General features: G+C 50.1%; 1 protein-coding gene across 2 annotated transcripts in view; it reads right to left on the reverse strand.

The window, feature by feature from the left end:
• The window catches only part of INPP4B (inositol polyphosphate-4-phosphatase type II B), a 371,833-nt gene that overhangs the window by 305,391 nt on the left and 39,000 nt on the right, over positions 1 to 27,442 (reverse strand). The window contains exons 4-5 of one of the 2 annotated variants that reach the window (XM_055317016.1): positions 15,965 to 16,098; positions 13,415 to 13,531 (exon numbers count right to left, since the gene is read on the reverse strand). In XM_055317016.1, coding sequence (XP_055172991.1) covers positions 13,415 to 13,531; positions 15,965 to 16,098 — 251 coding nt within the window. Of the gene's footprint in view, positions 1 to 13,414; positions 13,532 to 14,125; positions 14,225 to 15,964; positions 16,099 to 27,442 lie in introns of those variants that run through there. The other variant, XM_055317017.1, reaches the window with a different exon arrangement.

Genomic DNA, 27,442 nt, shown 5'->3' on the forward strand with positions numbered 1-27,442 from the left:
AATCATCTGTTTGCTGATATTGTCATAGACACTGAGGAATGGTTGGGCGACTCTCCCGCTCCTTGAGGAAGTCATGTCACTGGTGGTTCTTTTGTGACAATTCATTCCGCATCAGAATCCCCAAGTGTGTCAAAAAAAAAAAAAAAAAGATTCTCGGGCCTGCTTGTTACTCACGTGCACCCAGCACCCTGTTATTTCTCACTTGGTAAACTGAGCCAAGAAAGGGGTCATAACGGACACACTGGCACAGAGGAAATTCTATCATTAAAAACAATGATAAAAAAAATGGTTAGAAAAAAAAATGCTTAGTTCAGGAAGTTCCAGCAAAGGCAAGACCCATCAGCAGACACGTGTGGCCCCAAATTCCCGGGCTCCACGGTCTCCTGGGGAGACAGACCTTCCCCACGAAGGCGTCCCAGCCACCCATGCCGACCCCGCTCCCGCCGCCAGTGTTTGCAGAGCACTGGCGCGGGCTTGGCCTCCATCCCGCGGACTCGGGCTTTTTCTCAGCACCTGACCCTGCACTATCTGGTTCCCCTCGTTTCTCCCCCTCACATTGTTTTTTACCTTTTTTTCCCCCTTTTCTATTTATACGACACAAACGTATTCCGGGACAGACGGTGCATTAGAAGTCGGTACACACAGGCAGGCACGACGCTCGTTCCCGAAGTCCACACTCCAAGCAGAGCTAGACCCGTAAACGGAGGATCGTGGCTCTGAGTGATGAGCCTTTCTCAAAAAAAAATTTTTTTAAATATTTTATTGACTTATTTATTGGAGAGAAAGTGGGAGTGGGCGGCGGGGCAGAGGGAGAGAGAGGACCCCAAGCAGACTCCGCGGGGCTCGACCCCAAGACCCGAGCTGAGGTCAGGAGTCAGCCCCCATGCGAGCTGGGTCTCAGGCTGAGGCTGGGGGACCAGCGGCAGCTGCACCACCTGCGACCGGCCTTCGGGCCCTGGCCCACGCCCCCCAAAGCAGAACACAGAGATACTTTAAAAAAAAAAAACTGTGGTCAAAATAATAATAATAATAAGATGACCAAGTAATGTGAGATATATCATCAGTCCCATACTTAGGGGTTCAGTTCAAGGGTGCCGGGTGCGCTCCCCAGGTCTCCGGACCTCACTGGGTGAAACCGAGACTCCATGTCCCTTCCCCGACAGCTTCCCCGCTCCCTCTCCCACCGACACCGAGACCCACTCCTCTGCTCCCGCCTCTAGGACCTAGGACGGGGGCCTCCTCCAGTGGATTCCCAACGTCTGTCCTCCTGCGCGGGCCGGTGTCACACGGCGTGAGGCGTCAGGCTCGCTTCTCCAGCTCGAGGGTCCGATGGCCTCCTCCCTTTTCCAGGCTGAATAGTGTTCCCTCGTGTGCAGGTGCCACGTGCGTGCATCTGCTCGTCCCCCGACGACGGCTCCCCCGGCTGCTCAGACGCTGCTGCCTGGAACGTGGGTGTGCAGAGCTCGCCCAGATGCTGACCGCAGTTCTGGGGGAACTTCTTGGAAACAGGAAACGGGATCGCTGGGTCATAGGATGATTCCATTTGTAATTTTCTGAGGAACCTTGATACTGGTTCCCATAGCAGTTGCCCTGTTCTGCATTTCTACTGAGAGTTAACAATTTTCTCCACATCCTAGCCGTGGAGAAATGACGCTTATTATTTTGTTTTTTTTTTATTTGTTTTTTGTTTTGTTTTGTTTTGTCTTTGTTTTTGTTGTTGTGGTTGGGGTTTTTTTTTGTTTTTTTGTTTTTTTTTTTGTTTGTTTGTTTTTTTTGTTTTTTTGTTTTTTTGTTTGTTTGTTTGTTTGTTTTGCAGTAGCCCTCCTCACAGGTGAGAGGTTGTGGTTGCTTTTCACCTTTATTTTTTTTTTAAGTAGTTATTTATTTTCTGATGGAGAGAGTGTGCCCAAGCTGGGGGAGGAGCAGAGGGAGAGCCTGTGGAGCAGCCTCTCTGCTGAGCGCAGAGCCTGATGCAGGGATGTGGAACTCGAGGCCGGGCTGGATCCCCGCCACCCGGGAGACCCTGACCCGAGCCGAAGCCTTTTCACCGAAACCTAATCCCCTCTCTTCTCCACGCCAGTACTCCCCCAGTTTCTGACTTGGATCGTTTTCTCCTATTTTTCTTTCTTGATTCTCTCTCTGTCTAAGGTCACCTCTGTAAGGAAGCCTTTCGAACCTTTATTCCAAATCTTGTGGTTACTTGGTTACAGACTCGAAAGTCAGGCCCGAGCTGCTTCTGTCCTCACACATTCCAGCGCAGGAAGTCTGGAAGGAGGGATCCGGGCTTCATCAGCTTCGCCTGCTGCGACTGAGACCACGGGACACCGCCCTGGCCGAGGAGACGCGAGACAGTCTGGGGCAGAGCGGATTTCCTGAGTAAAGGGGACACAACCCGACCGTGCTACACCTTTCTCATGTGTTGTGCGAGGAAAAAAAAAAGGCATGATTATTTAAGCTTCCGTTAGGCAGACATTTCCAGACAATGTAGATACGTCGCCTTCCCTTAATTCCACGCACCTACTTCCAAAAGCCTGCTTGGGTATATCCATGTGGAAACGCCATCCGCACGTCAATTATGGTGACAAAAATCAAACTTCAGATATAAAGAAGCCCGTGTACCTGTCATTTCTCGGTGCTTTCTTAACGACAGCCTCTTAGAGAAAAAGTATGGAAACGTCTAAGCGGATCAATGACGTGCGACGCGACGAAACACGGCACAGCAGGTAACCGGCAGGGGCCCCTAACGAGAGGAGCGAGCGTTCAGACAGGTGGCTCGTCCCCGTACACGGTCATTCCTGCGTCGACGCCACCGGCATCACGGCTAAGACAGCACGGTGACCCGACGACACGGGCCGGCCCCTCTCGGGCGTCAGCTCTGAACACCGAGGACCCACGCTCCGCGGCTGGGCGGACACGAGGAGGCAGTGAGGCAGGCTCGGCGGTGCTCACCTGACAGCCACGTGGGCACGGGCCGGCAGCCAGGTGGCTTGCTCTCGGGGCTCTCGGGGCACACGGGCCTCCGGCCCCCAGAAAGCCACCAGCAGCCCCCCTTACTGCGCGGCTGCCTAAGGACGAGTCGGCCTCGCTGGCAGATGGGGCTTTCCGCAGCCGCGCCGACCGAGGGGCCACCGTTGGGCCCAAGTCACTAAGAGTCAGTGGCCTTGACATGTGCCTGGAGAAACTTCCAGCGGTCGGGGGGCTTCCGCAGCAGACGGCCTGGGTCCTGGTGACCTTGGTGCGACCCTCGGGAAGTTGCCTGAACTTCCTTCCTAGTTCCCCTACCAACCAGGCCCTGCGGCCACCCGCCCAGCCCTGCAGCCATACCCCCAGCTCCGTGGCAACCTCGAGACCCGCAGCCATGCCAGCCCCATGGCCTCCCCAGCCCCGGGACCACCCCAAGCTCTGCAGCCACCCCATGACCTGCAGCCACCCCATGACCCGCAGGCACCCCAGCCCCATGGCCTCCCCAGCCCCGGGGCCACCCCAAGCTCTGCAGCCACTCCATGACCTGCAGCCACCCCATGACCCCGCAGGCACCCCAGTCCTGCAGCCACATGCCCAGCCCTGCGGCCACCCCAAGAGCCACAGCTACATGCCCAGCCCCATGGCCTCCCCAGCCCCGTGGCCTACCAAGACCTATGGCCACCCTGAGACCCGTGGCCACCCCAAGCCCCAAGCCACCCCAAGGCCCGCAGCCACCCCAGCCCCACGGCCACCCTGAGGCCCGCAGCCTCCCCAGCCAGCACGTCCCAGAAGCCAGCTGCACCCAAGGCCGCCGAGCCTCAGCAGGGTGCTCAGGCCTCCGGGGAGGAGTCTTCGGGGCTGCGAACACAGGCCCCCACACTCCAGGGTGAAACTCCCTGTGACCTCGGCGCATGATTCCCCTCCCAGAGCCTAAAAGCCATCTTTAGGTGAATTCGAATCCAGCCCGGGGGTGGGGGGGCTGCTGTCACTACCCCGTGCAGAGGCGCTAAGGGGAGCCCCGTCTCTGCAGCCTTCCCTCGTTCCTACGGTGCCACAGGGCTCCCCTGCGTCCTCAGAAGCTCCTCGAGCCCAAGCAACCCAACCCTCCAAATCGCGAGCTCCTGCCCCGGCCCCATGACAGACGGCTCACACCTCGGCCTTGCCAAAGCCAGAGACGAGGGGAAGCCGAGGCACGAGGTACATCCCAAGTGCCTGTCGCTGTGTCCCAGGGGGAGTGTCCCGGGATGGCCTTGGGGGGCAGGGGGTTCAGGGGTGTAGCCCAGGGATGGCCTTGAGGGGCAGGGGAGGCGGCATGTCCCAGGATGGCCTTGGGGGGCAGGGGGGTTCAGGGGGTGTAGCCCAGGGATGGCCTTGGGGGGCCAGGGGGAGGGGGAGTGTCCAGGATGGCCTTGGGGGGCAGGGGGTTCAGGGGGTGTAGCCCAGGACGGCCTTGGGGGGCAGGGGGTTCAGGGGGTGTAGCCCAGGATGGCCTTGGGGGGCCAGGGGGAGGGGGAGTGCCCCAGGATGGCCTTGGGGGGCAGGGGGTTTAGGGGGTGTAGCCCAGGACGGCCTTGGGGGGCAGGGGGTTCAGGGGGTGTAGCCCAGGATGGCCTTGGGGGGCCAGGGGGAGGGGGAGTGCCCCAGGATGGCCTTGGGGGGCAGGGGGTTCAGGGGGTGTAGCCCAGGACGGCCTTGGGGGGCAGGGGGTTCAGGGAGCGTGCACCCGCAGGTCAGCCGTGTCACGATGCCGCGTCACCCTCCCTACGTCCTGCCTCTACACTGTACAGCCTTTTAAAATATTTTACAAGAGGCTTAATACAACTTAGTTCCTTCACGTCATCAGTCTACGTAAAATGTACTTTTATACATTGAATCTGATATGACCACGACCCTTGTCGCCAGGTGGACAGCCGTCTCACCGACGCTTTTTGTATCAAACGAGTTAGACCGCGTCGGAGCGACGATCGTGTACCTGAATCTCTCCTGGACTTGACCGTCCGTCTCATTCACGATCGGTCCCTCCTAGGATCAAACTATAGAGATTTGACTGCAGCAGCTTTACGTTTTGTTGGGATGCTTGCTCAGGCGAATCTTACTATTTTTTTTCCATTTTGTAAATTTATTTTTCTTTATACCGATTCCGTTTATTAAAATTTTACTTGGAATATTCCCATCTATGCTCACAGCTGAACCTATTTTTCTTTACGTTATTTTTTTTATTTTTTATTTTTTTTATGAATTTATTTTTTATGGGTGTTCAATTTGCCAACATAGAATCTTACTACTTTTAAAAATATCCTTGGCTATTGATTTAGTAAAGTAGATTTTTAGATCATTTTATCCAATCACCCAAATCCTTCTCCATGAGAATATTTAATGATATTTTATTGGCAATTGTATTGAATTTATAAATTGAATATGGATCAATTTCTGTTTTATGGTGACTATAATTTTTCTGACACAAGTTTTCATATTGGTAAAGATCTTATTTTATAGTCTTCAATAAGATCTTATACTTTTCTATGTCATTTATGCTGTATAAGAGGGAAGGTATTGATTTTTAAATATATTGATCTTATAACCAACCAACTTTCCAAATCATATTTGATCTTGGGGTTTCTTGATTTTTAATCATATTAATAGAGAAATAGTTTTGCTCCTTGCCTTCCAAATTTTTATAAGTAATATAATTTTCTCATTGTATTTCTACAGCCTCCAAGAAAACATTGAATAATAATGATGAGAATTGTGAATTTGGTGTCCAGTTGAAATGATTTTAGCGTTTCATTGTTTAGAACACTTCTATTATCTTATTAGGATAGATTTTTATAATATTTCTCTGACGTCTATTTCTTTTTTTATTAGCTGTAGCCACTACATTCATTAAATGCATCTTTAGCATCCATTGACAGATCCAAATGAGTTTTTTCCTTTAGCCATTAATAAAATGGAACATGTTGACAGACATACTAATATTGAGCAGTTTTTGCTTTTCAGGTCGTATTTTTCTGTTTCCAAGAAGATGAACTCTACTGAACGCTATTTCAATCCTAATTTGCGTACCTCTGTTTTTAATCGAAATTTGGTTATTGCTTTAAAAAAATTCATCAGATTTTGGTATTAAATTCTCCTTATGTACACAGGCTGTATTCTTAGGTCAAACCTAACTGCCTACCTTCCTGCTCCCTTATGCTTCCTAAAATTTCTGGGCAACACCCATCCAATTAGATTTATATAGACATGACTAAATTCCACTTTGTCGACTCAACGCGTTTAAATCGGAATCACCCCGCAACCCCCCCCCCCAACCACTCTTCCCAGTGAGAGCTCACGGTCCTTAAAAAAAGAAGTGCTCACTGCTCAAAAATCTACAATGGTGAAATATTAAAAGCCGGTCTCTAACGTCCACTTGAGGATAATGTCCAAATGGTCATTTGGAAACACGGGGTGAACTATGGTCCTCTGTGTCTGTGATTAATAATGTTTCCCGGCTTTAAGAAGAGAATGGAAAGCGGCCCTACGTCTGCTTTAACTGGAAAAAAGGCAAATCCACTCTAGGTATGTTGTCTTACATGTGTGTGTGTGTGTGTGTGTGTGTGTGTGTGGTTTTTTTTTTCCACTTAGCTTTACAAGGTCTCTAAAACTCACACATTTATAGATCGCCACGTGTGAAAATACGCCAAGTACAGTTGTGCTGACCTCCCCTAGGTGAGGATGCGGCCGCCTCTCAGCCTCAGGGCCCGAAAGGTTTTGCAAAGGAACATGCTTTGCTCGGCGAGCGCCTTCGCTTTCTTACCCGCTGCCAGGCAGCCAGCGTCCCTCCCTGCACATCGGCACTGTCTCATGGGAAGTAAGGAAGCGTCGAATACGCTATGGTGGGAGCCCAAGCAAAAAACCAAACTCCCACAAAGGCCCTGGACGGATGATGGAGGGGGGTACTGTGCGCAGGGAGAGATCAGGAGCAAGAAGGCAAAGGGAAGACAGCGTCGAGGGCGGCGGGGACCGCGTGCACCGGGGGAAGGGAAAGACGGGGTGGAAATGCGAACACAGGGGGCGGCATGGGCGCTAAGGGGCAGAACCTAAAGCTGCCCCCACGGGACGCTGAGCGCTCAGACCCAGCAGCGGGGCACAGTTTGCGCTGACCCCGCCGGGGGACCGGGTGCAGATGAACCAAAAGGCAATAAAGGGCGAGGACTGACAGGCCCGCCCGGAGGGCAAGTGCCCGTGCGGGGCCGCTGTTCCTGGCTGGGCGGCAGCGAGACGAGGCTCCTGCATACGAGCCGGCGGGGCGGGCATCAACCCCTAAGGACACGCGTCCCCGGCGTGGAGCTCGGGCCGCACCCGGGGACACTCGTCAAGCCGCGGACGGCGCGGGGCTGCCCGAGCTCAGGCCCCCCGATCCTCTCCAGCAACACGGAGGAGACAGGAGGCCCGAGCACCTCGACACGGGCCCCCAAAGCCATCTGATTGAAGTCGACACCGTTCATGATCGAGACTCACAGAAAATGGGGACAGAGGGCAACTCCCGAATCCGAGAGAGGCCGGCGGTGCAGCCTGGGGTTGGGGCGGCTCAGGGTGAGCTCCCGCCCCGGGTCTGCAAACACTTGGGCGCTTCCAGCCGCGCCACCCGCTGCCAGGACGTGCTGCTGCCAGCCCCGCCGCCCGCGGACGGTGCCCGGCAGAGCGGAGGCGCACCTTGGCTGAAGAGGACACGGACACCTCCCACTGATCCCAGGCGACAGGCTCGTGAGGCTCGTGGATTCACCGGACCCTGTGGAGTCCTCCACAGACGCCTGGGAACCGCCACGTGGCGAACTCAGCAAGACCGCGGCACACGAGGTCCACGCGCAGGAAGCAATCGTGCCTCCGTCTGCTAACACGTGAGACCTTACAGCTGTGCCGTCAAAACTGCCTCGTACCAAAAAAAATAAAAAATAAAAACAAAAAATAAAATAAAAAAAATGCCTTGGACCTCAGCATGGAAATCCATCCAAAATACCCGAGTCTTAAAATATATTATGACCGCGCACAAATGATCTGGTCACAAATATATTCCTGGTGCAATGTAAACGCCTAAATCAATGGAACGACGCACCTGCCGTATCCACAAGTCAACAGACCCCGCGGCGCTAAGGTGCCCGCCCCCTCCGCGGTGACCCACAGACTCCACACAGTCCCAGTCAAGATCCTAACGGGCTTTTTGAAGAAATCGGCGAGCAATTCTCAGATTTATGTGGAAAAACGAAGGCTCTGGAATAGGCCAACAAAAACAAAAATGCTGATAAAAAGAACAAGGCCCGGGCAGCCCCGGGGGCTCAGCGGTTTAGCACCTGCCTTCAGCCCAGGGCGTGATCCTGGAGACCCGGGTTCGAGTCCCACGTCGCGCTCCCTGCGTGGAGCCTGCTTCTCCCTCTGCCTGTGTCTCTGCCCCTCTCTGTATGTCATGAATAAATACATAAAATCTTAAAAAAAAAAAAACAAGGCCAGCAAAGATAGAGGCCTTAAATGCCCTGAGTTAGGACTCACAATAAGGCTACGAAGCTCCTGTCGTGGTCGTGAAGCTGCACACAGCGATCGACGGAACAGAACAGACCGTTGAGAAACAGACCCATGTCTATCCGTCGACCACTGAATTCCTTTTTTTTTTTATTATTTTTTTATTTTCTACTTTTTATTTTTATTCTTTTATAGACCACTGAATTCCTTTTTTATTATTTTTTTATTTTCTATTTTTTATTTTTATTTTTTTAGACCACTGAATTCCTTTTTTATTATTTTTATTTTTTAGACCACTGAATTCCTCTTTTATTATTTTTTTATTTTCTATTTTTTATTTTTTTATTTTTATTTTTTTAGACCACTGAATTCCGTTTTTTAATTATTTTTTTAATTTTCTATTTTTTGTATTTTTTTATTTTTATTTTTTTTTTTTAGACCACTGAATTCCTAGTCAAGGCACCGACTAAATTTAGTGAAGAAAAAGGGATTTTTTTGACAAAGGGGGCTGCAATAACTAGACATCTACGTAGGGGGGAAATAACTTTGATTCCTATCTCTTTCATAAAAGTAAAGGCCAGAAGGATAAAACATTCTGAAAGAAGACACTGCGGAATATTGTCACGACCCGAGGGCATAACGATACTCGAGGGCGCAAAAAGCACTTACGAAAAGATTGAGAAACTGGACTTACTCAGAATTTAAAGCTTCTGGGCAACAAAAGACACCATTAAGGACATTACAAGGCAAGCCAAAGGGAGGAGCGGGGGCCTGTAACACATACGTCGCTTCTGTTTTGGTAACACGTATATTCCTAAAAGCACTTATGTCCACCTATATGGAAAGTTCCTATAAATTAATAGCAAAAAATTCTACTTTTTGGGACCCCTGGGGGCTCAGTCGGTTGAGCGGCTGCCTTAGGCTCAGGGCGTGACCCCAGGGTCCCGGGATCGAATCCTACATCGGGCTCCCCGCAGGGAGCCTGCTTCTCCCCCACCTGTGTCTCTGCCTCTCTCTGGGTCTCTCATGAATAAATAAATAAAAATATTTAAAAAGAAAAAAAAATAATTAGTCATCAGGAAAATGCAAACTAAGGCCCCGTAAGATGCCACTTCATTCCGCCCAGAAGGCTAAAGGGAAAAGATGGACAATATGGTCATTGGTGGGGTTAACTGGAGCTCTCACCCAGAAATAGGAGCAGGACAATAAAGTCACGCAGTAGCTTCGAAGGACAGTTGGCCGTTCCTAGAAAAGTCAAAAATGCATCTGCCCTGTGACATCACGGTTTCAACGCCTCAGTATTTACCGATATTTAAAACAAATATCTGCTCAAGTACCTGGACTCCAAGGTTCACACTTTGTTCATCATTGTCAAAACCCACAGATGATTAAATGTAGAGAAATGGAAATATAAGAGCGAATAAAGAAATTGTGGTTTCTGGGACGCCCGGGGGGTCAGCAGTTGAGTGCCTGCCTTCAGCCCAGGTTGTGACCCCGGGGTCCCGGGATCGAGTCCCGCATCGGGCTCCCTGCATGGAGCCTGCTTCTCCCTCTGCCTGTGTCTCTGCCCCTCTCTCTCTCTCTCTCTCTCTCTCTCTCTATGTCTATCATAAATAAATAAATAAATAAATAAATAAATAAATAAATAAATCTTAAAGAAAAAGGAAACATCATTTAAAAAAAATAAAATAAAAAATAAAAAATGAAAGAAACTGTGGTATCCCTACAGCACACCAGCACTCAGTAGTAATACCCACTCGTACATGTGAGAACCTCAAAAACACGCTGAGCAAAAGACACCAGGCGCTAGAGAACACGTATTATATGATTTTATTCACGTAAATTCCAACAAGTAAAACGGATCCATGTCGTTCCATATGGAAAAGCAGTGGCCTCAGAGTATGTGGGGTAGCGACTGAGCAGGACGGGCACGAAGGAACTTTCTGGAATGATGAGCATGTTATGTTCAATGAACGGAATGCTTTAGATCCGTCTGTCTTATCATCATACGTGGATCATACCTCAGTGAAATATAAATATGCTCTTTGTCAATATACCCCATTTATCAGCAGAAAGGAGGCAGAATTATTTGCGAAGGGCAGCGGCACCTCGGAACCCTGAACCACCTCCACGTGGACGGGAGGTGACTCCCTTTGCAAACTACGTGACGACGGAGACCGGCCTGGACCAGCGAGCGGAGAGGCCTGTGCCGTCCGCACAGAAGCAAAGGGCCGGGTGGACAAAGGCAAAAGCAAGACGTGAACTTAACCGTTTCAGAGCAGGTCATAACAGCTCTTTTTTCCAGGACTATTAGCTGGACGCTTCACGAAACGTATTCGGGGGCAGCCCGGGGGGCTCCGCGGTTGAGCGTCTGCCTCCGGCCCAGGGCGTGACCCCGGGGTCCCAAGATCGAGTTCCGCCTTGGGCTCCGGGCATGGAGCCTGCTTCTCCCTCTGCCTGGGTCTCTGCCCCTCTCTCTCTGTGTGTGTCTCTCATGAATAAATAAATAAAATACTTAAAAAAAAAAAAGAAATCTAGTGTTGACAGGTACGCCAATGAGCACGAAATGGCAAGGTAACACATTTGTGTGACTGATGAATTCCAAGTAATGATGAATTCGATAGGAAAGGGCAAGCAACCCAGTCATCTGGCTCAACTAATTAGCATTCAGTCGGTAGAAAATCTCATTGTTCTGGGTCAGCCTAACATGATCGACGATTTGCTGGGATCAAATATTCAAGCTACTTTTAAATACGTGCACGTAATTTCATTAGTTCTCTAAGACGCGGACACACAGTCCCATTTCTTAGGCCTTTAAGGTACTGCGGTCCTAGACGTCTTGAGGTTGTTGAGTGCTCAGCACTTGAAAACCACTTCCTGCCTCCCCGTCCCCCCTCCCCCCTCCCCCAGCCCCAGAGAAAAACCTTAATAAGTGAGAGAACAAGTGCCAGGATAAGGACTGTGCGTCCCGGGAACCGTGAGCATATGGATAAGCTGCGTTTCTGTTTGCACTCCCATCGCCAGAGCCCTTAGCTATTTTGAGGAGGTTATGCCTCAATTAACAGCTCCTAGCAGACGGCAGCTGGCGCCTTTCTTAAGCGCGGTCAGAGTTCCCGGGTCTCATTTCACAGCAGCGGTTCCAGTTCACCCAATACTTTCATGTGACGACGCCTCTGATCGAGGAAGGAAGTCTCCAGAAGACCTTACCTATTCAGCCTCCAGACTGGGCGCCAACAAAAGGCCCAACTGGTGAGCAAGCTGGTTCTCTATCCCGAGAGCATTACGGTCCAGGCACATTTTAAAGGAGGGGGAGCAAAGGGGGTTGAGACCCCGTAGGGGTTGAACATTCCTGACTCCGACGTATCAAGAGCACAGGGGAGGCATCGGTCTCCGTAGCGCAGGGTCCCGCACCCACGGCCGCCTGCCCATCTGCCCATCGTTGTGACCTTTCTCTGCTGGCTCCTCCCCAGCAACTGCATCTCCTCCTCCTCCTCCTCCTCCTCCTCCTCCTCCGCCACCACCATCTATTGGACCCATAACCTATCTGAGGTCGCGCTGTCTCCCCCAGGCCGGGCACGCGGGATTCCCTGCGCCCAGCAGCCTGGCTTCGGCAGGAACTCTGCGGGAACCTGAAGGCCCCCCTGCCTGCAGAGTGTCCCCGGGCCTGTGCCTCGCCAGTGATCCTCACCAGCCTCCCTGCCTGGGAAACAGACGATTCCTGGGGACCCGAGGGCTTTACAGGAGGCGGCCCCTCTTAGGTCATCCCCTCCCGGCACCGACCCAACAGCATTCCATTCTGTCCAGGAATCTTGAGAGCGGCCTCTAGAGATAGTGCCCGGGCACCTGACCATCTAGCCGGGCGGTCTGACTCAAGTGGAAGGAAAGTCAGACCCTGTAGGAAGACTGAAGAATTTAGGACAAAAGGCCTTGGGGTCTGCACGTGACCTCCACGCCGATTATACACAGGGTGCCCGGTACCCCTTGTTGCACCCTCTGTTTTTGCTCTGGTGCCAGGAACAGCTTCAGGAGGACAGGGGGAGAGTGCATGCACGGATTCACTGTTTTAGAATGATCCCACATCCAGAAAGTCCTGAAACATTATATAAGGCTAACTAACCTCTTCCACAGCAAGACTCCTTCCGCAGCTCTTTAAAACAACAACAGCTATATGTCGGCAAATTGAACTCCGATAAAAATAAATAAAAAATAAAATAATTAAAATAAAATAAAATAAAATAAAATGATAAAATAAAACAACAGAAACATAAGCCAAGAGATAAAGCCAGGATCCTCGAAAAACAGAAAAACCTGTCCTGAAATAGAATAAAATAGAATAAAATAGAATAAAATAAAATAAAATATGAAATAAAAAATGAAATAAAATAAAATAAAATAAATAAAATAAAATAAAGTAACAGAAACATAAGCCAAGAGATCAAGCCAGGCTCCTCGAAAAACAGAAAAACCTGTCCTGAAATAGAATAAAATAGAATAAAATAAAATAAAATAAAATAAGAAATAAAAAATGAAATAAAATAAAATAAAATAAATAAAATAAAATAAAATAAAGTAACAGAAACATAAGCCAAGAGATCAAGCCAGGCTCCTCGAAAAACAGAAAAACCTGTCCTGAAATAGAATAAAATAGAATAAAATATAAAATAAATAAAATAAAATAAAGTAACAGAAACATAAGCCAAGAGATCAAGCCAGGCTCCTCGAAAAACAGAAAAACCTGTCCCGAAAGCTTTAGCTCCTAAGCGGCTGCCCATCTGGCAGCAGAGCAAATGAACGGGGCGGGCGTGGGGGCTGGGACGCGGGTCCTGAGCAAGCTGCCAACGTCGCACACACCGTCTTTGAGCAACGCCACTCGGAGTCACACCCAATGACGTGGAAAAGCAGAAGTCCTTCCCACCTCTGCCCCCCAAGAAAAGGAATGAGTGCAAGTACTTACGGTGTCATGAGCCTTGTCCTTGACATCATAGACCGTCAGCTTTATCTTGGTCTCCTCATAGATGGGATACTCGGACGGGAAGGTGACCCCAGTCAGAAACAGCGGGTCTCTTGTTCCCTGCAACGGCACAAGCAGACAGCTTGGGTCCCCGATGGTGGCGACTGCAGGGGGCACACAGGGCCTCAGGACGTGTGTGCGTGTGTGTGCGCGTGTTTTTCTAGGAACGGGTTCTATAGCAGGAGAGGCCTCAACCGCCGAGTGACGCTCACCGGCCACGGCGAGGCCCGGGGCCCCAAACACGGACCGGGCGTCGGTAGCAGGCGGGCTGCCCCAGGTCAGAGCCGCTAGCGGCCGGGAAACACCTCCCTTTCCTTACGAGCAGAAGCCTCCCTTCGGGTCGGCGCCAGGGCGCTCACTATACGTTTAAGGGACATGAGTGGACCCGCAAATAATGTCAGGTATTGGCCACCAGATTAAAATGAGGCTGCTTTGGGATCCCTGGGTGGCTCAGCGGTTTAGCGCCTGCCTTTGGCCCAGGGCGCGATCCCGGGGTCCCGGGTTCGAGTCCCACATCGGGCTTCCGGTGCATGGAGCCTGCTTCTCCCTCTGCCTGTGTCTCTGCCTCTTTCTATGTCTATCATGAATAAATAAATAAATAAATCTTTTTAAAAAAATAAATAAATAAAATGAGGCTGTTTTCCCATAAAGTACCATTTGCCCCCTTTCTGTAATGACTCGATGGAAAGCCATGCTCTGATGATGTCCATCTGCCTTCGGCCGTCCAGACGTGGTTTTTCTCAGACCCATCTGGAAACTAAGGAAAGAAGCTAAAGATGAGGGCTCAGGATGCCGCCTGGGACCCTCAAGGCCCGTGGGTCCGTCTGTAGAGAGCTGACATCCGACATGGAGCTCTGCACCCCTACATAAGCATATGGCCAACTGGCCCGAGACGCCCGCCGGGTGGGCAGGTGGCGGCTGTGAGCCCCCGAAAGGAAGGTCCGAGCTCCTCCCTGGCCCCCGCTGTCCCTCCTTTCCTCCTTTCCTGCAACAAACGCCGCTTTTGGTTCAGTTCTGTGTTACGCACTTCGGAGAAAGACGGTCAGCGGAACAGCCCAAGCAGCTGTGTATGTTCAAACACAAACATCGGAAGCGTGTCTGAATCATTTAAGCTTCGGCAGTGTTTTTGGAATAATTAAACCAGAGCATACGTGCATTTTTGCAATGTACTTGCAATGCAAAATACTTGCATTTTTTTTTTTTCTCTTTGTAGAAATGAACAGTTTTACAACTCTGGTCAACTTTTCAGCATCTGAACGAGACAACTCTGGTTAACTGGGCTGCGGCACTACCTGCGGACCCTAGACCCTACGAGCCTGAGCCTAACGTTTCCAGGGGGCGGCCTCGGGGCTCCCTGCAGGCTCTGGGCCATTTGCACGGGAGCAAGAGTGGAGCCCGGTGGGGATCAGTATTGAGCCGGGCGAGCGGTGCAGGGCAGGCTATTCGCCGCCGGGCAGAGGAGCTCCTCCTCCAAGACAGACTGACGGAAAAGAAAAAAAAGAAGACTGAGGGACATGCATGTAGGGCCCGGGGAGCTGGGGAGGCACGAATGCACTCTGTGAAGTCCCAGGGGCTGCAGGGTGTCCCGTCCACGAAGTCCACGAAGTCTGCGTGGCGAGAAGAAAAATGATCAAAAGGGAAACACTTCCTCTTTTGAATCTGGTCCAACACGATAACACGCTTCCTCCCGGCACGTTCTGGTGTGTTCATGACAGTCAGTGTAAATAGGAAATCTGCCTTCTGGGGGGAGGGATCTACACCCTTCAGCTCCAAGCATCCCGGTCTCCCAGAGTCACCGTCCAGCTTTCCTTGAAAAACAAGGCACTTTAGGCAGGAGAGAGCAGAGGAAGTGAGGGAGGGTCCCGCGGGCAGGCCCAGGGGCTGGGGCAAAACCAGCAGCGCAGCGGGGGGCAGCTCCCTTGTCTGGGGGGTCGGGGCGGGGGTGGCGGGGGGCGGGGGGGGCAGGTTCTGAGTCTGTTTTAAGGCTCCCAGGTGAGCCTTCATCCTTTCGAAGGTGTTTTTTCTCTTTCTCTCTGTCCCTCCTCCTGCTCTGTTCAGGGATTCGTTGTGGGATGTTCTTCCTTCTTCACTACAGAAAAGCAAAGTGTGTTGTCAGTGGGGCGGACCGTTTCAAGGCCGAGGCCAGTGCCCCGAGCGGGCTGAGCAGCTCACAGCTCAGGTGGGCGCTCCCCCGGCGCAGGGGACCCCGCAGAGGACACGGGCTGCGTCCTCCAGGCCGGGCCGGGCCGGGCTGTCGGGGGTGAGTCTGCACGAGTGGGGGGGGGGGGGGAGGGAGGGGGAGGGAGGGGGGAGGGGAGCAGGGGCGGCAGCGCTGAGCAGGGCAGGGGCGGCGGGGTGCAGGAGGGGAGGGAGGGAGCGAGCGGGAGCGGGTGCGGGAGCGGGAGCGGGAGCCGCAGGGCGGGGGCGGGCAGGGGAGGGGCGGGCGGGGGCGGGCTGCAGGGCGGGGGCGGGCGGGCGGGCGGGCGCACTCACCTCCACGACCTCGGTGCTCGCGTACCGCGTGGGGCCGGGCGCGGCGGGCTGGGCCACGGAGACCTGCACCAGCGCGTTGGGCTCGCGGGGGCGGCGGCCGCGGTCGCGCGCGGGGCGGGACAGGCCTCTGCAGGCTGCGCGGGAGAGAGGAGCGGCGTGACCCGGGCGCTCGGGCCGCGGGGAGGGGCGGGGCGGGAGGGGCGGGGAGGGGACGGGCGGGGAGGGGCGGGCGGGGCGGCTCCTCCCCCAGGGCGCCGGGAACCACCTGCCCCGGCCGCGCCGCACCCCGCACCCGCCGCCGACAGGAGGCGCAGGTGACCCCGACCCCGGGGCGTAGGGGCCTGCAGGGAGCGCACGGGGAGGCTGCGGGGTGCGGGGTCACGTGGGGCTCCCCCCGGGGTGCGGGGTCAGGTGGGGGCTCCCCCAGGGGTGCGGGGTCAGGTGGGGGCTCCCCCAGGGGGATGCGGGGTCAGGTGGGGGCTCCCCCAGGGGGATGCAGGGTCAGGTGGGGCTCCCCCCGGGGTGCGGGGTCAGGTGGGGGCTCCCCCCGGGGTGCGGGGTCACGTGGGGCTCCCCCCGGGGGATGCAGGGTCAGGTGGGGCTCCCCCAGGGGTGCGGGGTCAGGTGGGGGCTCCCCCGGGGGATGCAGGGTCAGGTGGGGCTCCCCCCGGGGGATGCAGGGTCAGGTGGGGCTCCCCACGGGGTGCGGGGTCACGTGGGGCTCCCCCCGGGGTGCGGGGTCAGGTGGGGGCTCCCCCCGGGGTGCGGGGTCAGGACGCAGCTCCTCCCAGGTGCGTGGAGTCAGGATGGGGCTCCTCCTGGGATGCAGGGTGACGAGCGTCAGGATGGGGGCTCCCTCCCAAGATGCAGAGAGTCAGGATGGGAGACTCCCTCCTGGGGTGTGGGGGGCACATGGGGTCAGGATGGGGGACTCCCCCTGGAGTGCAGAGGGCCAAGATGGGGGACTCCCCCTGGGGTGCAGGGCCCACACAGGGTCAGGATGGGGACCCCAGGCAGGCCTCCCTCTGCCAATCCAGGCCTCCCTCCAGTCCAAGGCCTCCCCTTGGGGCTCCAGGCTCCTGCAACAAGGGCTCAGCACCAGGGTCCCGTGAATGGTCTCTCCTCCGCATGTCACCCCTACAGTTTGGGGCCATCAGGATCCTAAACATGATCCTTTCCGCAGATCCACATCTCCCCCCAGTGTTTGCCCTGCTGGCTTGGCCCCCTGCATTGCACGGCCAAGCATGATGCAGTGTCCTCCAGGCTCTGCAGGTGCAGGCAGCCCAGGCGGGTGCAGGGTGCTCCTGGGGACTGGGGGGCCCCCCTGGACCGAGGTCCCCACGACACTGTGCTGGGCTCCGTGCTGCCACGGGAAGGGACAGCGGCCCTGCGTGCACTTGAGCCACAGCCTGTGCTGCAGGATTACAGGGCCTTCATCCCCGGACAGAGGCACCAGGCTTCACCCCGCAACTTGAAAGACAAGGAAGTCCTACACGTGACCATCACCTTTCTGCGGTTTACAGGTCGCCTCACCTAGAGGCCCAGAAGGGGACGCAGGAAAACGCAGGCGCTGCGGCATCGAGCAGGCCCGGTTCCTGCCCGGTGGTGTTGGCGCAGCGCTGCGCATGCTTTCCCCTCTTGCACCTCCTCGGCTCTGCTGCACACCTGAGGTCCTTTGACTCCTGCACCTTCGTGTCTGGTATTTCCTGACTTAGGCCACCTCTGTTTAGTCACCTCTGTCGACACAGCAGAGCCTAAGAAGGCCCGTGCGGAAGCAGTCATAGGGACACTAGCCAACACCCCTCCGGGGCTCTGAGGCACTTTGCTAATTATCTTCTGGTTTCTCAAAACAGAACTTTGAATCATTATTTCGCTTTTACATATGAAGGGCCGCAGCCTTAGAAATGTTAAGCACTTAGAGCTCCGTGCCTGCACCTCTCCCCGCCGGCTGCGGGCTGAACCCCCCCCCCGGCGCCACGGCCCCCCCCCCCTTGGAAGACCCACTGCCACGAGGCTTTTTTGTCTGACCCAGAGATCTACAGTTTTAGGAAATACCGATACCAAGTTTCAATGTCAACATCTCTCCGGAAGGGGGAAAAAACATCTAGATTTAGGCGTCGCTGGTGCCTTTGATCGTCTCCTCGACTCGCCTTATGAATGTGTGAGCTTCACCGTTCGTCTGCTCGGGTATCGGCTCAGGGCCACCGCGTTGTCTCCACTCGCGGGCACTGCCTGCACCTCCTTGGACTTTCGAGCCGGAGTTGATGTGCTTCAAGCCCACGCAAGTCGCCCTCTTCCTGGCGTAGCCCCATCTCCACCTGATGAGCTTATGCTCAAAATAAGTTACTGCTCTTTTAGATTTCTTATCAGGCTTGACTGTGGGCTGTGGCTGTTTCCCAGAAATGAGCAGCTATTCTCCATTTTATCAGTGAAACTCTCAGACTTACTCTTTTTTTTAAGTTCTTTTTTTCTTTTAAGATTTTATTTATTTATTCATGAGAGACACACAGAGGCAGAGACCCAGGCAGAAGGAGAAGCAGGCTCCCCGCAGGGAGCCCGATGCGGGGCTCGATCCCGGGACCCCAGGGTCAGGCCCTGGGCCGAAGTCAGGTACTAAACCACTAAGCCACCCGGGCTGCCGTCAGACTTACTCCCAATAAAAACAGAAAATTAATTAATTAATTGATTAAATAAAAATAAATAAAAAAAAAAAACAGAAAATCTTCCTTCACCTGAAGTGTTCTGTCCAACCCAGTGTGCACATAACCCAAGACTGAAGAAGTAAAAACAGCAATGGTGGCGCTTCGTACCTCTCTATATTGCGCATCTAAAAGCAGGCACAGAGCGCAAAAACGGAGCTTGTGTCCTGGGCACCACGGGTCTCTCTCCTTCCCGGCAGCCCGGAGGATTTCCCGTCCCTAATGCTCATGCAGGATCGCAGCAGGCAAGACCTGAGAGCATTCAGAATTCCGGGGCTCTAGTCCTACTTTGCTCGCTTTTCAGTCTTGCGACACTAAGTCGCACACTCCCGGACACTCCCGTTTCTTCATCTGTCTACGTCTGTCTCGGGTGGACTTAAGAAACACTTTAGCCCCTTTTTATCGATGGGCTTTTCTATGTAAGGTTTAGCCCTGTCGTGATGTGAACATCCGCCAATGTCAGTATCAGCATTTGCCAATATTTAGCGTTTCATTACTCGGCGAGATGCTTTCTATTGGCCCAGTCATATTCCGGTCGCTCCTTCTCCTTCAACGCCGTCACCAGCTCCGGCATTTGTTGTAAGACCACCCAGCGCCCGGGTCATTGCGTTCCGTACAGTGAAGCCCACGCGCACCATGGATCCATATGTACTGAAGCTGTCCCACGGGTGGGCGGTGCATGAGGAGCGGCTGGGTGACTGCATGGACGTGTTGCTCGTGCGATCACTATTCAGTCTAACCTGCACGGGAATTAGCCTATAAAGGAGCCTGAAAACTACTTCTCAGTCCTCATTAATTACCTGAACAAAACTCTGCTCTGTCCAAAGGGCCTTCCTCAACTCCTAAGACTAAAAGAGTGCTTTGGGTTTTCCTTCTGTTGTTTTATTCATTTTAAGAGTTTCTTGAATTTAATGGGTAGTTAATAAGTGCCTGACATCATTCATATATATGATATATATTATATTAATATGTAATATATATTATACAATATATTAATATTTTATATAATTTGTATTTTAATATTAATATTTTATATAATATATAAATATTATATAATTTAAATGGGTAGTTACTAAGTGCCTCTCTGACATCATTCATATATATAAATATATAATATATATTTTATATATAATATCTATTAATTATAATAATAGTAATATATACAATATATTAATATTTCATATAATTTGTATTTTAATATTAATATTAATTGATTAATATTAATATAATATAATTTATATTATATTAATTTTTATGTAATATGTTATATATATTAATGGGTAGTTAATAAGTGCCTCTCTGACATCATTCATATATATAAAATATACATTTTATATATGTCTATTAATTATAATATTAATATTAATATGTTATATTAATATTTCATGTAATTTGCATTTTAATATTGATATATTAATATTAATATTTTATATAATACGTTAGTACTGTGGATCATATTTTATATATTATATATAATATGATAATATATTATATTAATATGTGATTACTATTAACATATAATAATATATAATATTGATATACTATAATATTAATGGGTAGTTAATAAGTGCCTCTCTGACATCATTCATATATATATATTTTTACATACATATATATATATAATTTTCATTGCTGCCTCTTTACTGGTTTTGTTTTAGATGGAGCTATTTAAAAGTATTCCCAAAGTCCAGAAGAGTGCAAATATATAAGATGCCCATAGGTTGGGATTCAAATGTGTTGTGTCCTCTAAATAGACTGTTTTGCTTTTTAGAGAAAAGGGAAAAAAATGGGACGCCTGGGTGGCTCAGTGGTTAAGCGTCTGCCTTTAGCTCAGGGCAGTTCCCCGGGGTCCTGGGCTTGGGCTTCCTCCCTGCAGGGAGCCTGCTTCTCCCTCTGCCTGTGTCTCTGCCTCTCTTTCTCTGTCTCTCATCAATAAATGAATAGATCTTTTTTTTAAAAAAAAAGGGAAAAATAAAAATATAGAAGGAGTATTTTTTTTGGAAAAAGCTATAATTTGAAACTTGTATTTAAAAAAAATAAAAAAAGGCTTGAGGTACTATTTTTTTTTCTGTTAACTTCTCTAGAGTAACTAGCAACACGAGGGTTCACTTTTTATTGCCAGTGCTTTGAACGAGACACCGACCAGCATCCCCCACTCAGATCTATACAAGAGCCAGATAGCTCTCACTCTACGGGCGGGAATCCTCACTCCAAGTGTAAGGATAAAAATACGTGGAGGGGATCCCTGGGTGGCGCAGCGGTTTGGTGCCGGCCTTTGGCCCAGGGCGTGATCCTGGAGACCCGGGATCGAATCCCACGTCGGGCTCCCGGTGCATGGAGCCTGCTTCTCCCTCTGCCTATGTCTCTGCCCCCCCCCTCTCTCACTGACTATCATAAATAAATAAAAATAAAAATAAATACATGGAGCTTCAATATCTTGGGGGAGGCGTAGAGGCTGAGCAAACTGTGTTAATAGAGGGAACCTCTCTTCGAATCCATTGCCCAAAGAAATGAAACCCAACCGTGGCTGGACTGGAGGATTTGTCCGGGGCTTGAAATACCAACCCCCGTAAAGGCTGAAGATGTAAGAACCACACAACATACGTCTGTGACTAGACTTGGCCTGAGGACCAGAAGTTTCTGACCTCGGCTCTACATGCTCGAAGCTACTACTTGGAGTCTTAGGGAGATAGCACAGATCGCCTATCGCTCCTGTAGTTCCAGTATATGAGGGTCCAGGAGCTAGGGGGCAGGGTCTTCGCAGTTCTTGTTAAGTTACATATTCTCCTTACCCAGAAATGCTGTTTTTACAAGATATCAGTTTTTGTTTCATCTGGCCATCATTTCTTTTCTTTTCTTTTCTTTTCTTTTCTTTTCTTTTCTTTTCTTTTTTTCTGGCCATCGTTTCTAAATCATGTCAAGTCTCTCGAGTCCACACAGCCTTTCCATCATTCTAGCCAACGTTGGCCGGAAGCCTAAACTGTCTCCAGGCTCTGCTGCCAGAGGATTCAGTGCCAGCAACGATCGTCAGAAGCAGAACACAACTATTTACTCAGGTGCCTTCGAATTCAGCAGCAGCCGAACCCTAATGTTCTAGGACTTGCATTGGGTACGGAGTGCACGGTCAGCACAGGCGCCTGCCACGGGCTTTCACGAGAGCGGTGCCATGAGCCGCCGGGCCAGGGTGGATTCATGGTTGACGCCAAGCAGCTCTTTCTCTTAAGAACCCTTTTATCCTTGAAGTCGGGTCATTTTTCTTGCCTCACTCCATTTCGCTTCTCTCCTTGCTGTTCACTGTTAGGGTCATCTCACAAAGCGCATCCTCCTTCCTCCGGAGCAAAGCAACAGCCACAAGCAGAAGAGATGGGGGCAGGGGACTTTGAGGAGAGTGTCCACATCTCTATTTTCTGTTCTTACGTTAGCAAAAAAGAAAGACTTGGAGGACAAACCACACAGTAGAGCATAAAGAACATACAGGAAGGGCTTTTCCACTCAAGATAACACTATATTTGAAACTTGGATCCAGCATAATGGGTTTTCTGACTTTGGTTAAATTATCTCTTCGAGTCTCTGTATTTTAATCTTTGGAATGGACACAGAAGGACATATTTCATAGATCTATCATAAAGATTATATGAAGCAACGTATTTAGAATCCTAGGCACATTATTATTATATTATTCACATTAATGTGAATATAGTTATGCATTGGCACAAAAATGGATGTTATCTATCTGATATTCTTGGTCCTGATTTTGTGACCTTCTGGTTTTTCAGTAAAAGCATTTTATTATTGATAACTGTGATTTTTTTGGGGGGGTATCTTCTTGTTTTCATATAGATAAATACAAATGTTTAAAAACCTTTTACAGGAAAAAAAAAAAAAACTTTTACTGGAGGATACCCAGGTGGTGCAGCAGTTTAGCGCCGCCTTTGGCCCAGGGCGTGACCCTGGAGACCCGAGATCGAGTCCCACGTCGGGCTCCCTCCCTCACGGAGCCTGCTTCTCCCTCTGCCTGTGTCTCTGCCTCTCTCTCCGAGTCTCTCATGAATAAATAAATAAAATCTTTTACTATATATATATAGCAATATATATAGTGTTAAGCAATATATGCAATATATATAGTGTTATATGGCATAACACTTAAAAAGCTGAAGAGCCCCTCTTTCTGATCGCTTTGCCACTATAACACATATAATAAAGCTTCCTGTTTTCACTCTCTTCTTCCTTTCTGGTCTTTATTCTTCCTTTCTCCCTGGGATTCTAAGGCAGCAATTGTCTGAGGCCTCGGCTGCCAACCTCGACAGTTCTGCTCCCCCGAGGGATCCAGACGACAGTACCGCTTCATCCCCGGAGCACTGCGTTCCATGGTGATTCCGTTGTGTGCAGTGAAACAGCAGAATGCAGAGTCCCTGCTTCATATTTAGATGCACAAAATGAGCATTTCCTAGGTAGTTGGGAATACTCTATTCTCTTGTAACTATTTCCTTATGGCTGCGTCTGAGAAGGAGATGGCTCGGTATCATCCTGGCTGACTCATGGCCATCGACGTAAACCTTCTATGCGCGTTCAGTGTTCTCCTAGAATGTTTAAGAGCCTTTAATCCACTGAGTCTAGCATTACATCTGGCCATGCCTGTTCATCCCGGGCTATTTTCAGCTAATCAAGCCTACTGTCTCTAATTCTTCTCATTTTCATATTTTCCCTTTGTGTCCTCTTTCCTGTCATCTCACATTTCCTCTCCAACATATGTTTCTCTCATCACTCTCAAAGATGAGGTCATTGAAGCCGCCACTGCGTATTTATAAAACTTGGGACTACTGGGGTCAGGAATGCATCTCCCTTAACCCACCACAGCACTTCCTTCAATTAAGCAGCTGTTTTTAAGTCCTTATAGAGATAAAACAAAAATGTCATTTCCCCCTTCACTGTTGTGGGGTAGATTCTAATTAACACGTACCTCCCCCAAGAGTACGTGAACCATGCATAACTGCCAACAGAAGCAATATTTGTTGGAAAAATACAAAATGCAAAAAAGTTGGCATAGACAAGATCAGAATATTTGGAATTAGTCTTTCTTTTTTCCTTTTTTGGTTTTATTGTCTTTTAAGGCAATGAGTTAAAAAAAAAAAGGTCCCAAATTTAAATACAAGGCCCGACTTTTCAAGGAGGATAAGCACTCCCACGTGACATGAGCCAATAACATTAATTTTGGGTTTCTAGAAGGTCAGAGGGAAATAAGCAATTCAGTGTTTAAGGTTGAAAGGTAAGAAGTGAATCCAAGGGGTGCCTGGGTGGCTCAGTCAGCTGAGCGTCTGCCTCTGGCTCAGGCCATGATCTCAGGGTCCTGGGATCGAGTCCTGCGTCAGAATCCCTGCTCGGTGGGGAGCCTGCTCCTCCCTCTGCCTCTGCCCCTCCCCTGCTTCTTGTGTGCTCTCTTTCAAATGAATAAAAATATTTTTTAAAAACCCCAAAGAAGAAAAAAAGAAAAAAAAAAAAGAAAAAAAAAACAAATCAATGCACACACATGCACAAAAGAGAGGAAGCCGTCTTAATCCAAGAATTTTTTAGACAAACTGAAATAATGCTATATTTTTTGTTCCTATACTACAACAATAAAATGCTAATATCGTACAAGTTTTGAGGTCGTTCTCATTTAAGGGATTATGTGAAGCATGCAAAGAAGATGGGTGTCGGGGGGTGGGAAACCCGGTGCGCCGCATACTCACTACGTGTCAGGTAGCATTGGGCTTAAGCTTTACTCCTGTTGGTGCATTTCCTGAACAACAATGTGCCTGTTGCTGCCTCCTCGTTCCACCAAGTTCTGTATCTTTGCCTATTTTTTTTTCTAGTCCGTCATAGTTGTGGATCACAACATGTGGCTCAAAAGGAAAGCCTATTATTTATTGATTTGCTTTTAACCAATAGCAGAGTAATCAGTCTAATTTTTTTCCCAGGAACGTCATTCTGCCTTGTCCGGCCCTCCGCGTGTTCAAGGGCGATTTAGCCTTATAACAAGAATTTTAGGACTCTCAATACGCTGACAACGGAACCCAAGGAAAGCGTGAGGAAAGGATGAGACTAATGCCATAGGGAGGCAGCGGATGAGAGACTTATTGAGGAAATAGGCAATAATTTGCAAGAGGGAATTTTTTTTAATTTTTTTTTAATTTTTTTATTTATTTATGATAGTCACAGAGAGAGAGAGAGGCAGAGACACAGGCAGAGGGAGAAGCAGGCTCCATGCACTGGGAGCCCGATGTGGGATTCGATCCCGGGTCTCCAGGGTCGCGCCCTGGGCCAAAGGCAGGCGCCAAACCGCTGCGCCACCCAGGGATCCCTGCAAGAGGGAATTTAAAAGATTTTGTCATAGAAACATTGCTTTAGAATTCTTGCTACAGTGAGATTTGAGCACTGCTGCTCCTAAATTTCATCCCAGCAGGTTCCGTTATAAATTAAGCTGATTTCCTTCACGTAAAAACCCCGGGTTCACATTGTAGGGAAAAAAGTCCCGAAATAAAATATTGTAGTCTTCCCCATAACAGAGTAACGTACAAATATACCACCGCATCTTAGGGTGGATATTCTCTGCATGTGTTCAGTAAAAACACGTTTGCAGTTCTAACAGGAAAAAAAAAAGGGCTGAAAAGATGAAATTCGCTTCCTTAGAGTGGATCCTATGAAAATCAACTCCCCCCCTCAGGACCGGCTCTGAGCTTAAGTATCCCCGAAGAATCCAGAGAGGGGGCAAAAGGGAGCTCCTCCTGGGAGGATGGTGCTCCGGGAGCTCTTGGGCTGCTGTGCTCTGGAGAGGGAAGACGCCGGTGTACAAGGCGGCACGTTTGCAGATAAAAAGAACAAATGTGGTTCAGCTGCCTGTGGTCAGGACCAGACCGGCCAACTAAGGTCATATTTTTTAAAGATGTTCAATAATACTGTTTTTTTTTTATAACTGCGCTGCACTTAGCATCTACATGTGGAACTAATAGCTTTTTTTTTTTAATGAAATCGCTGTCCCTCTGATGCCACATATTTTACAAGTAGATAAAAAATGTGAAATCAAAGCCTTACGTGAATAGGAAACAAGAGGGGGGATAGACGGTCCTGGGAGGGTAGTTAGCCTCCTGCTTTATTGTCTCCCTCCAGAACAGCATTTCCGGGGAGGACAGTTTGGAAGAGCTTGAGGAGTACGACTCCCCATATTTTGTGCATCTCTTGAGTCAATGATATGTGGGATTTTCCTGTAGACAAATGAAAATCGGGCCTTCGGTTCTCCCATCAGAAGACGGTTGAGTCCATCAATAATAAATTTTTTAAAAAATGGGATAAATGCCATCAATAAAGAATTAAAAAAAAAAAAAGAAAACGGTTGACTCACAGGAAACGAAACGAGGTTGGTACAGATAAGAGGCCGCTAGAAATGACTAGAAACCCGGGAGACACAGAGCACGAGGAGGCAGACAAATGGGTGCATGGGACAGTCGGAGGCCAGGAAGGGCCTGATGATGCGGAGCAAAATCCACGCGTTCGACGCTATGCAGAACAAAAGGGGAGCTCAATTTGAAAGAGGTAGTGGTTCTAGGAGAATCAGAGTTTGAAGGAGACAAAGAGGATACTTCTTAGAGAAACTGGGACCCCAAGGACAGCAGTTCAAACCTAAAGCTCAGGAGAGCGCGGCTAGCGATGGGAGGCCTTGGGGGCCCGGCTCCCGGCCAGCCTCCCAGAGGGGAGAGGCGGTCACAGGACTCAGGTAAGGGAACAGCCGCCTTCTCCACTGGCCCGGACGTGGGGTGCGCTGGGGAGGATAAGCACAGGGGACCCCTTCTGCCTGAAGGTCTCCCGGTAGTTCTCACCACCCCCTCAGGGTCCTGCTCATCGATCCCAGCCCCGACCGGGTGACCGGGGCCGTTACGGGATCTCCATGTGCTCATCTGGGAATGGGGATGGTCTAGGTCTCCTCACCGAGTGTTTGTGAAGATCTGATACACGAACAACAAGACTGAGTTCCTAACAGTGTATTCACAATACACTTCTCACTTTCACATATATTTGCTCAAACACCCCGTGAAATAAGAATTATAATCCACGACTTACACGTAAAGAGCCAGAGTTTCAGCTAGGGTAAGGGATTAACCCAGGACGATAATTAGAATAATACCATTAAGTGATCCCTTACACATCTAGCTTAGTGCTTAAGTACACTACCCCCGATTAATCCGCAAGCCCCCCCAACCCTCCAATAAAAATGAGTTGCATAGAGTCACGCAGGTAGCCGGAGGCAGGATCAGGATTCAGATGCCCGCAGGATGGCAGCACAGCCCAGCTGTCAGACACTGCCCTTGGGGTGAACTTCTCTGGGGCATAAAATTCTACAAAGGTGGGACACTTGGGTAGCTCAGCGGTTGAGCGTCTGCCTTGGGCTCTGGGCGTGACCTCTGGGGTCCCGGGATTGAGTCCCGCGTCGGGCTCCCTGGATGGAGCCTGTCTCTGCCTCTCTCTGTGTCTCCCATGAACAAATAAATAAAATCTTTAAAAAAAAAATTCTACAAAGGTAAGCAATCACCAGCTCTACAGTCTAGTCATAGAAAGCCATTGTTCAACTCAACCGATGACTGATTCTTTCTCTGTCAGTTCTTTCTAGAAGAACTCCAAGGGCAGTAGGGCTCTATCCCTCCTAATATATCACTTGCTAATAACAAAAGATCAATAGTTAAAAAATTGTATTTATTGAGAATTTTTAAATGAGTTGCTTTTTACAGACAATTGTGTCGGTAATAAT

Source organism: Nyctereutes procyonoides, unplaced genomic scaffold (assembly GCF_905146905.1).
Source record: "Nyctereutes procyonoides isolate TBG_1078 unplaced genomic scaffold, NYPRO_anot_genome, whole genome shotgun sequence".
NCBI lineage: Eukaryota > Metazoa > Chordata > Mammalia > Carnivora > Canidae > Nyctereutes > Nyctereutes procyonoides.